General features: G+C 42.9%; 1 protein-coding gene across 1 annotated transcript in view; it reads right to left on the bottom strand.

The window, feature by feature from the left end:
* CGNL1 (cingulin like 1) overlaps positions 1–12598 on the bottom strand; it is a 214923-nt gene that overhangs the window by 111218 nt on the left and 91107 nt on the right. The window contains exons 7-8 of the mRNA XM_063926164.1: positions 10652–10796; positions 5836–6048 (exon numbers count right to left, since the gene is read on the bottom strand). Coding sequence (XP_063782234.1) covers positions 5836–6048; positions 10652–10796 — 358 coding nt within the window. The remainder of the gene's footprint in view (positions 1–5835; positions 6049–10651; positions 10797–12598) is intronic.

Below are 12598 nucleotides of genomic sequence, written 5' to 3'. Positions count from 1 at the left end.
TGCTGTAGGCTGGCCTTTGTTTACATGCTAAAGAGAGCGAGGCCGGACAAGCAGCATTATCTACTGTTCCGCTTCTCACCCAAACAACCTTCACAGACATTTACAGAGAAGCAACTACTGTATGAGGGCAGTTATAACCTGCTCAATAAATGTTGGATATAACTGGCACTAAAGGATTCTAGGAAAACCAAACTGTAAAACATTAATAAATATGTTGTCACAAAATGATGTGTGTATATTTACTTTTAATGTACAACAAAATGTAAAAGTAAGCACACAAAAAAAAAGTATAAAGAAACAAATTATAAAAGTTTATATACAATGTAATCAACATATGAGGAGATGCAGAAAGAGTAGGTAACTGTACTCAAGGCATACTTATGGGATCCGGTCGGGATCCCGGCAGTCACAATACAGACGCAGAAATCTAGACACTGATCGAAATGCTGGCACCAGCATCCTGACAAGGAGCACACCATCCTGGTGCCGGAATCCCGACCACTGGGATCCGAAATGAGCATGGCCCGGGCCGCGAGGCAGGTAAGCCGCAGAGAGGGGAGGTTAGGTTTAGGCTGCATGGGGAGGGTTAGGATTAGGCTTCAGGAAGGAGAGTTAGGTTTAGGCACCACCGGGGTGGGTTAGGCTGCAGGGAAGGGAGGGTTAAGTTTTGGTTGTGGGAAAGAGGGGGTTAGGTTTAGGCACCACCGGGGAGGGTTAAGCTGCGATGAGAGGGGAGGAAGGGGGGGGAGCCGTAGGTTTAGGCTGGGGGGAGAGAATGTTAGGGATGCATTGGGGTAAGGTAAGTAAACTTATCTCCCCATGTCGGGATTCCAAGTATTGTGATGCCGCAGTCAGTCTTCTGACCGCCGGCATTATCTACCCAACACATACTTAACTACTTTTCATTTCTCCTTTCTGGGAGAAGCCTAAAGAGGAGACACTGTGGGCCACTTCAGGGAGGCAGGGCCAGGCTGCCACAATTTGCGGGTCTGCTGGCAGGGGGCAGGGCTAAATGAGGCGGTCGGGTAAATACCAGATATAATCTCCTCATCCTGCCTGCTTCACTAGGAAGATCTGGACACTTTTCTGGGTGCGGCGGACTGCCTGAAAAATCACAATTTGCGAAAGAGTAGGAGAGTATCACTTAAGGGGCTGAGTCAGGTGTGGCTGCTATAGTGATTTTTTTCACAGTTGGCCGATGTACGCAGATCTGGGCATGCGCAGGAGCTGCACTGTGCATGTGCAGACCTGGTCCGGCAACGTAGGTCACACTGGGACAGATGTATAAAGCCTGGAGAAGGCATAAATAAGTGATAAAGCGGTGATAAGTGCAAGGTGATAACGCACCAGACAATAAGCTCATAACTGTCAAATTACATATTGGAGCTAATACATCTGACCCGTAGTCCCAAAAGCCGCAGAATGACTGGTCTGATAAGCTGCTGGAGTTTGGGAGCGTTCCAGAACATGGTAGCATGTCGGGCCAGTTTTCTGGGCATGCTAAAACCAGTGGCTGTGTCTGAGGATGTATCTTCACTGGCCCCCGGCATCGTGATTTCACTGGACTTTGAGTAACCTGAGGTTTACTCAGATATCCGACGTTCATGCAGGAGAATAAGATGCTGCGGCTTCAGACGCAGAGTAGCCGGCAGGAGACGTCTGTTTTTACAAGACACCTCCTGCAGCATATGCACATTTACGTACGAGGACGCAACAACAATGTAATTAGCATCCACCTCTGAATCAGACCATTAGCCCATTAGGAACATGCTTTTATAACACTAGAGGCTCTTTATAAAGTATTCTGGCCTAAATTGCTATTTTATCTAGTGTGTTTCTCTATATCATTTATAAATGTTTCCATTCTGCATTGACCAAACACTGGGTTGAGACGCCATTTACAAAAGTAGTCATGATGTCATTTACATTTCTAAAATGTTTGTTCAACAAAAAATAAATAAATATCACTTAAAAATCAATTATTCAGAAAATAGGCTGATAGTAACAAAAATGACCGGAGTGCTACATATCAGCATGTACAATAGCCAACAGTTTCGCTAGATTAGCTTAATTGAGTAGGAAAGAGTCTACTAAACCCCCTCCCACACAAAACAAATATACAGTAAGTCACCCCATGCAAATATTCGTTCCAATCAGTCATTCACTAAGGCTCACATTTACACCTAAAGCTTACAAATAACTAAGGCATGGAAACTGACAAAAATTGCATCTCACTTATGGGGTAAAGAAGATCGCTGACAATTTTGTAGTCTTGTTAAAATATATAACATTAAATACTCAATTAAACATTAGGCTTTCCAGGATATGCTTATCAAACTTTGGTTTCTCCACTTATGACACAGTCTAAATATATATAATTAATTAGTATCAAACAGAATAACCAGTAATCCTTTAGCAGACAGAAAGCACCACAACAAAGGACAGAGTGGATGATAAAATGCAAATAAAAGCCCCTTTATGAAGCAGATAATCAGCAATGGGTCGCTGACATGGTTCCATTTCTTAGAAAGTTTAGAATGTGCTCTCATTCCAGGGAATTATCAGGTCAAAACCAACAACACTGAATGGATAGCTGAAAAGATTAGCTCATTAGACTTCAGCGTTACACAATGTTCTTTACAAACTCTTAGGCCAACACTTAGATTGAAGTCAATACCATCAAAAGAGAAAGTGAATGTGGAAATTGTACATTCCAAAGTCAACAGCACAAAATCCTCACTCTCTCATTGTGTATATTTAGGACAACGATTCAGCATGTGACCTGGTTTTTATACGGACTACAGACCGGCATTCGGGATTGTAAACTATCATTGAACATACAGTAGGGCCTGATTCAGAGTTGTACGCAGTGCCAATATTTGTGGAGTTGATTATCGGACGACTGCGTAGGCAACACGGTCACACTGCGCATGTGCGTAGAGTCACTAGAGATGAAGGTCGCAGGGAGGATTTATTCGCAAAGTGATTGACACGCAGGGACCTTTGTGGGAGGTCATGGGGAATGGTGGCAAAAAAGGCGTGACACGACCAAGATCTAAATGATTTGATATAATCGTACCATCAGGCAGATAGCTGTACTTTTTGGTTGTAAATGACTAAGTTGGTCACCTTTAAGCAATCACCTTTTTTATGCACAAGTATTAGTTATTTTACTAAGACCTGTACATGTTTGGCACAAAATTATTTGGAAAGGTGCATTATAAAGATCTGTGATGATTTGTAACCTAAAGCTAAACCTGAAAGGCTTTCATACAGCTACAACACAGAGAGCAAGTTAATGAATAACCAAGAGTTCCAGGGTTTACTTTATACCAATATAATCATCTAGTCCACGTGTACTAATGAAGCAGTTTTTTAAGAATAAGACAGGTTAGGTTATTATATCTTTGCAATCATGAGTAGAGCTGTATTGAAATATCATGTAAATGTGATTTTACTGAGTAAGTGGCAATTTCTCTACTTCTGGTGTACAGTGTGGTGCCATATTTTTTTATATATATATATATATATATATATATATATACACACACACACACACACACACACACACATAATAATACGCTTTTCCTATACAGACACACACAATATACAAGTGTCACATATCAATTTAATCAGCTCAGTCTCCTGATGCATTCTAGTCACATTTTCAGCAAAAAAGACGCCCAACTTTAGCAGAGTTGCACAGGACCCGACGGCTCACTCTTGCCAGGCATCTCACGCTGTGTGGTATATTGAGGCTTTATGTATGAGGACACATCTGTATGTGTATGTTCTTGCACCTGCTTAGGGGAAATGAGCAACAAAGCAGAAATTTTCTTTCTACAGATGTGTCCTTATATACTGTTGGCATACAGCTCCCGAGATTTGCGGGTGTATATGCGTATGCTCGCACCACCAATCCGTTCATTTGAATGGGAGTCCCGTGGCCACCTGCAGCATAGAGCCACCACAATGCGTACTCATCATGGTAACAAATGCAGCAAGGCTGCAACAGGACACATCTGTATCTCCAACCTGAAGTATATCATTCAAAGCTGGATGACTGGCTCCGACTCCTATCCAACCGCTTACTCCCATCAGTGGCATGTGTCGGGGGCGGTGGGGACGGAGGACAGGGGATGTGGGGGTAGGGGTTTGGGCACTAATTACCTGAGCTTTTTGAAGGGGCACAGCTGGGTCCCCACACCATACTTACCTATCACAGGCACCTGCCCCTCTCCTCAGCCCAGCACATGCTGCTGCTTGCTGGGCTGAAATAGGTCCAAGGAGGTTGCTGCTGCTAAGCTCAGAGTCCAATCGCACCCCCTTCCTGGATGACCCTGGCTCTTGTGCCCCTGTACAGGCCAGCGCCGTTTCACAGGGAATAGAAACGGATTTCTAGATCTATTTTTAAAGGGTCCATGGCCACACTTCTCATGCTTAGACCACACACCCTTCATTACCAGGGCTCAGGAAAGCTCTCTATGTTTCTGGCTCACATTGCCACTTTGTCATTTGCAAATCAATGTGTTTTTCCAATTTCTGTTATAAAATCATATTATTCAATGTGAAAACTCCTGTTAATGTACGGTGCTTCTTGGTCATAACAAGGTTACACACATGAATATTATGTTGAGCTCTGCTGAGTATTCAATGTCAGCTGCGGTTTTTGTAATGTCTCAGAGTGAACATTCGGAGACTCACCCAGTTCTTGCTCAATGTTTTTGAAGAACCTCTAATCGCATGCTTAGCATTTCTAGGTACACAAGATAAGATATAATAAAGTGTATTTAACATGTGAGCAGGAACGCAGTGAGCAGTGTAAGTGGCATGTTAGAGGAGTCACCGGCTAAATAGATTATTTTTTTCCATTTTTGAAGTTTAACTATTCAGCTCTCAGCAGATCTCTAGAACAATTAGATATGTCTCAGTTATTATATATCAGATTTAAGTCTGTAGGTTTCTGTTCTTCTCTTTGGAATAATCTATAAATCCCTCAAGACTAATAGTGCATAAATCATCAGGAACACAACAAAACTGTAGACTCTATTTATCAACTAAGGTCCTGCATACATAACACAGAGCAATTATGGGTCACTCAGAGTCGTATGTCCACTTACAGCTCAGTGGGTGTAACTAGGCATTTACACATTGGAACACAAGTGTTCCATGGGTATAAAGACAGAATTCCAGGCTATTCAGAGATCCACCAGACTTCAGACAGACCTCTTGCACCACAGATAGGGCGGATACAAATATGTGCTAATGATAACAACTGCTACTTTCACAACCAGATGTTATACCATAAGATTGAGTACATGAAGTTATACTTGCCTTGGTCTTCTCTTCAGATCACTTTGTAGGAGCAGTTTCACATTAAACTGCAGGTTAGTTTAGATTTGGTTCCGTAAATGGATTAAAATCCACACTGCTGAGTAGGGACATATTAACAGAGGAGGGGGCCCGTGTGCAGACTCCGGGTGGTTCCCCGTCTCTCCACGGCGCAGTAGACTCTGGCATTGTGCCAGAGTCTACTGCGCATGCATGGGTCTCCGGAAACATGTCAGCCGCCATGTTCTGGAGACTAATCACTATTGCGTGTGCACAGCGGCCACCTTGCCTGTGTTTTTTACTGCGGCTGCAGCTCTGACGCAGGACTTCGGAAAGGTGCGTAATAAAACACTGCACATATTGCACCCATTATAGAAATGCCAGTTTTGCAGAGTGAAGCGCAGACAGTTATATGCACTGACTATAGAGGGAATACAAAGCTGCATGAACAAATGTGACACCAATAAATAAAAATAATTGAGAAGTAATAACACTATTATTCACCTTAATTGCCTTATCCAGACTCTCTCGAATCTTCTTCAGCTCTCTCTCATATTTGTCCTTAAGTTTATCAATCTCCTGATCATGGGTGGATACCTCTTCTTTCAGTGCTCCCTTTAAGGCAGTGAGTTCACGTTCTCTCTTCTTTAACAGGTCCTCTAGTTCTTCTTTCACAATTAACAGCTCTTGGGCTCCTTGTTTCATGTGTATGAGCTCCTAAGAATTTAAATCACCATAAATGAAAAATAACACTCAAAGAACTGCAAGGGGGTTTATTTTACAGCATAAGATTAATATAAAACCTTCCAAATGAATCCTTAAGAGAATATTACCATAACCCAGGCCTGAAGAATAACATGGGCACAAACATGAAATCTGTAATCTCTAGATACCAGGAAATAATATTAAGCCTAGTAAAACTGTCTCTACTAATACCGCTTTCACATCCCTAAAGGTGGGTCGCGCATGGAACTTCTACACAAGTTCTTCCAGTGTGCGACCCGCTTGACAGCCCCATAGGCAAACGCAGGGGGGGTTTCCTGTTGCCTTGAAGTCCCCTTCCTCTTGGCAAGTGGCTCAAAATATGACAATAATAGCAATGGTATATAATTCAATTAATAGAGCTGCTGCCACATCATGCAGGTTAAGAGACAGAGCAGAGCTGCTGCACATGCCCGGTGGTAGCAGCTTCTTCTACCAAGTTTGCTGTGTATGGTTCTGAGTCCTCAATTATTGCACTGTATCAGAGAGTAGCTACCAGGAAGAAGAGATAGAAGCCTTACCATGAGGTGGGAGAATATGTGCTTAGAAAGTGCAGTACTGGTTCTATTAGGTTTGTGTATTTATTATAGTATGTTTAACCTTTTCCTGTCCACTTATCTTATTTATATTATTTAAATATGTTTTAATACAGTCTATACTATAGACCATCTATAGTGTTAAATGTTAATACTGTATTCCATGTTCTGCAGAGTGGGACATTGTGGATTACATTTGGAAACCCCCCTCTAGAAATACTGCGTTTGCCACTGAGCTCTTTCAGACTTGCGGCATCAACCCGGTGTCGTGTGTGGAGGCGGTACCTGGAGATCCGATCATCTCCAAGCACCGCCTGTCCCTATAGTGTGAACGGGTCCCAGGTCACATAGACCCGTTCACACTGCACTTTAATCCGGGAATTATCGCACCTCTACCCGCGTTGACACGGCAATAGACCGGTTTATTTGTGCCATGTGAGAGGGGCATAACTGTACTGGTTTTTATTTTTTATTGTTTTGGAGGTTTTTTTTTGCAACTGTAAAGTTTTCACTATATTATTTCAGAATTCAACCACTTCATGCATCTAGTGTTCATTGAAATAGATTTTTAAAACAAAAAGGAAAAAATGTTTAATTTTTTATCAAAGTTCATACTAAAAAGGGGCATTCTTCCATTATGCAAAATGTTCCCAACCTCACCACCTACATACATTATCAAAACATTTGTATTAGCTTAGGTTAAAAACATAATACATATGAGAAATAACAATTACTATTCTGTTACCAGTAACTACTTGAACAATAGAAACCACTGTTTAGTAGCAAATACGGTCATTCCCTAATATAGGGGGTCATTCCGAGTTGTTCGCTCGCAAGCTGCTTTTAGCAGCTTTGCACACGCTAAGCCGCCGCCTACTGGGAGTGAATCTTAGCTTATCAAAATTGCGAACGAAAGATTTGCAATATTGCGAAAAAGACTTCTCTGTGCAGTTTCTGAGTAGCTCGAGACTTACTCTTCCAGTGCGATCAGTTCAGTGCTTGTCGTTCCTGGTTTGACGTCACAAACACACCCAGCGTTCGGCCAGACACTCCTCCGTTTCTCCAGCCACTCCCACGTTTTTTCCAGAAATGGCAGCGTTTTTTCACACACACCCATAAAACGGCCAGTTTCCGCCCAGAAACACCCACTTCCTGTCAATCACATTACGATCACCAGAACGAAGAAAAAACCTTGTAATGCCGTGAGTAAAATTCCTAACTGCATAGCAAATTTACTTGACGCAGTCGCACTGCGGACATTGCGCATGCGCATTAGCGACTAATCGCTCCGTTGCGAGAAAAAAATAACTAGCGAACAACTCGGAATGACCCCCATAGTGTAAGAGACAGTCTTTTCAAAAACAACTGCCCTCATAGACAGGCATCCAATTTGATGACAAGCAACTCTGGAATTTATCAATGGCAAAGGTCTATTAGATCCTATAAGGAAGGGGTGGGGAACCTCCGGCCCGCGGGCCGCATAAGGCCCACAAAGCTACTTGTTCCGGCCCGCTGCTGTGTGTTAGAGGAGGAGAGTGAAGCGTGCTCCTCTCCTGCCCCTTTGTGCTCAGTCTGGTGGCGGCATGTCTCAGCTGTCAGGGCAGGGAGGAGAGCGCAGCTATGTCCGGCGGCAGCAGCGTGTTGGATCTCAAACCAGCCACCGCTCTTGTATCGTGAGCTCTGATTGGCTCACGAACCAGCGACTGGTTTGAGGTCCTACATGCCGCCACCCGACATAGCTGTGCTCTTCTCCCTGCCTGGCCCCTGACAGCTGAGACACGCCGCCGCCGGACTGAGCACTAAGGGGCAGGAGAGGCGCACGCTGCGCTCTCCTCCCCTGACACACGCACACATCAGCAGTGGTGAGCAGCATAGTGGGGTGGGGGGCATGTGTGGGGCAATGTGTATCTGGCACTGTGGCGGCATATATGTATCTGGCACAGCACTATTGGGGACATATGTGTATCACATCGCATTTTAATTGGCCACACCCATTTTTTGCAATGTGTGCCTTCGGCGCGCACACACAGTACCACTAAGAAGCATAACTATTGGGAGCATATCTACAGGGGCATAACTACTGGGGGGCAGGCTAATTTTTAAGTTGATAATTTTTGTGTGGCCCCCAAAGGAAAGGATTTTATAAATATCCAAATGGCCCTTGGTAGAAAAAAGGTTCCCCGTCCCTGCTATAAGGTTTGATACACAATTAACTGTGAAAATAGGTTCCTAGTGTTACTTTTTTATTATTTACGCCCTACAAAGCCTGTGGGACTATTAAATGTGAGCAAAACTACCTGTATACTCAAAGAGAGAAAGACACAGTATCCATGAAAAAAGTAGAATTTTAGAATACTGGAAGTAAATTGCACTTTTTAATTATTTCTAAGTATTGATTTGCAAACATTCCACAGTACAGTCCTAAAGAGAAAACCTCATACAGATGTGTCTTCATACATCTGGCCTCAATACGCCACGCAGCACAAGATGCCTAGCGCGAGTGAGCTGCAGGTCCTGTGCAACTCTGCTAGCGTCTGGCAACTTTTCTGCTGAAAATGCATCTTACTCGCAAGCGTGATACGACTAGGATACACCAGGAGACTGTGCTGATTAATCTGCTATGCAACACTTGAATAGTACAGATGGAGCCCTCTTCATCTTTGACTTTAAATGGATTAATTGAGCCAGGGCAGTCGGACTTAATCCCCTGCTGTATGGTTCTCTTTGTATTGTATTGCAGCTGAGAACTATAGATGAAAGGCTTATGCTAATAAACCATGGTGCACCTAGGCGCAGCAGAGAAGCCAAGATGACCGTGGCTCCATCTGTATATCCATGTGTGACTGAGGGGTCTATTTACTAAGCATTGGATGAGATAGAATGGACGCAGATAAAGTACCAGCCAATCAGCTCCTAACTGCCATGTCACAGGCTGTCTTTGAATAATGACAGTTGTGAGCTGATTGGCTGGTACTTTATCTCTGTCCACTTTATCTCCGTCCAAGGCTTAGTACACAGACCCCTTAGTCTATATACAACACACAATGGAACTTTGCATGGAAAAAAGCCGTGGTCACTGCATCGTGGCCCTTTGTATGCAAATGCAGACTTTGACGCATTTTTGCAAAAACAGATACCTGATGCTAGCAGTTTCACGGGCCCAGGTGCGACGAGAGGGGCTGTTTGGTGCAACTGCAGCAATGATGTACAGTATGAGCACACATCTGTAGTATACAATCAAAAATCTATATGACAGCCAGCATACCAAATATACCTGATGCAGTACATGCTGTATCTACATATTGTATCTCAAGCATATCTTTTCAACAAGAGAAAAAAATAAATAAAAATATTCCAGCATCGTGTGTTTGATAACATAGCGAAACATTTACCAGACTAACTCGCTATTGTAAAAATACACCCATGCAGGGATGTATTCTATTATGGAGGCTAGTACTGTACAATACATCTGCTAACTGGTACATGTGTGACCCCCTGACATCATAACTGCCCCCAACTGTGTATTATAATCATACCAAATGTATATTATAAATACAATTCTATTGTCTCATATTGCAAATACACATATATATATATATATATATATATATATATATATATATATATATGTATATAAATAAAAAGAAGATATCCAGAGCCCAGCACTCCAATGAACCTTATGAAGTAATTGCTGCGGTGCCCTCCTGGTGACTCTAGGTCACTATGTAAAGCGTGTGTAGAAGGCGGCACTCAAACAGACTCAGGAATGCAGATAATTAGGTCATTTATTGGACCAAAGCGGCCGACATGTTTCGGGGCGAGACCCCCGTCCTCAGGGCCAAACTTGCTGTTTGGCCCTGAGGACGGGGGTCTCGCCCCGCAACATGTCGTCCGCTTTGGTCCAATAAATGACCTAATTATCTGCATTCCTGAGTCTGTTTGAGTGCCGCCTTCTACACACGCTTTATATATATTATATATATTTATTCATTATAACTACATTATGATCTATATGAACTGACCTCTATCAAAGCCTCCCTCTCCCCATCATCATCATCAACGGAGCGCTTTGCGCTGTCCAATTCATCATGCATCTCCGACAGCTGTTCTTGCAGGTCTCTGATCTCTGTCTGATACTGTTCCTGCTCCATCTTCAGCTCAAACAACCTGTCAGGAGCAAAAGCAGCAGTCAGGAATAGAAAAAAAGACAATTAAACTATTTCATATTAGTGGGGTCCCTACAGGCCTATTTTGCAGAATGTTTGCATACCCTAGGACTTCTACTGATTCTCAGCTGTAAGACAAGTTTTGTAAGTAAGACACTATAAACATGTTTTTTGGAAACCTACACTCTTCTGATAAAAAAAACTAAGTTTTTATAGTTTTCTTGCAGCATTCAAAGATCCACCAAAATACACTGCAGTGCACTATATTACAGTGGTTCTCAAACTTTTTGAATCACGGCGCCATAGAGAATCAGAATTTTTCTCATGGCACCCATAGGCCAAAAGTTTTTTATTGAGAACTTTAGAAGAAATATTAAATGAAGTAAATTATGTTTATAATATGTCATCCTTAGGTTCTATTGTGTGGTGAGGGGCAAGATTTACTTCTGTTTGTCTACATACTGTATGTTATGATTGGCAGCCACCAGCACTGGTTTTGCCTATTACATGGACCATAAATAATTTGAATTGGTGCTGGAACACCAACCTGAGGCACCCCTGAAAGGGTCCCGCGGCACCGCAAGCAGCTCATAGTTGCCTACCCTCCCTCATTCTGCAGGATACTCCCTGAAATAGTAGCAATCTCCCTGACTCCCTGAATAGTCCATCAATCTCCCTGATTGCACCTTATCTCCATTATGTAGCTGTTACATTCTTGGGGGAAAAGAAAAGAAATCAGAGATACATACATTCATATAGGATCATCAGTGCAATTTCCCTGCATTGGTTATAAGGCACAATGATCCCTATGGCTACATGCATTTTAAAAGTATCTCATGGCCACTTACAGTATATGGAACCTCTTGTAAAACACAATGGGGGTAATTCCAAGTTGATCGCAGCAGGAATTTTGGTAGCAATTGGACAAAACCATGTGCACTGCAGGGGAGACAGATTTAACATGTGCAGAGAGAGTTAGATTTGGGTGTGGTGTGTTCAATCTGCAATCTAATTTGCAGTGTAAAAATAAAGCAGCCAGTATTTACCCTGCACAGAAACAAAATAACCCACCCAAATCTAACTCTCTCTGCACATTATATCTGCCTCCCCTGCAGTGCACATGGTTTTGCCCAACTGCTAAAAAAAATTCTTTCTGCAATCAACTTGGAATTACCCCCAATACACGAGCAAATCCGGCAAAATATCGGTGTCTTTTCTTTAACAAGTAGATCTTACTAAAGGGGGGTACTCACGGAATGATCGCTGCTTAAAATCTAAGCAATCTGACTAGATTGCTTAGATTTTAAGCAGCGATCACTCCGTGTGTACCCCTCACAGCGATAGCGATGCGCAACCCCGAGCATCGCTATTGCTGGTGCTAGATAGCAGGTCGCTCACTTAACCCGCTGGGTGAAATGAGCGGCCCCCCCGTCTCCCCCCGCACGCTCAGTACACATCGTGCTGTGCTGAGTGGGGGGAGAGATGTGTGCTGAGCGGTTCGCTCAGCATACATCTCTCCCCACATCTGCTGATGAGTACTGGGTTTAACTTTGGGGCTCATTTACATTTGGATGAAAGTCATTGTCATGACACGCCTTTCAGATGTAGTGGCTCATGCCCGCGCTGATAGGAGTTACTTTCACAATCTCCCTGAAATGTGTTATATTATATATATATATATATATATATATATATATATATATATATATATATATATATATATAGTGTGAACATTATGCAATAGGCCCTGGTGGCACACGCCCACGGTGACACGGTTAGTGCATGGTGACGGTGGACTGAGAC

Source organism: Pseudophryne corroboree, chromosome 6, assembly GCF_028390025.1.
Source record: "Pseudophryne corroboree isolate aPseCor3 chromosome 6, aPseCor3.hap2, whole genome shotgun sequence".
In the NCBI taxonomy this organism is placed as follows: Eukaryota; Metazoa; Chordata; class Amphibia; order Anura; family Myobatrachidae; genus Pseudophryne; species Pseudophryne corroboree.
This window is presented reverse-complemented; position numbering and strand designations above follow the sequence as displayed.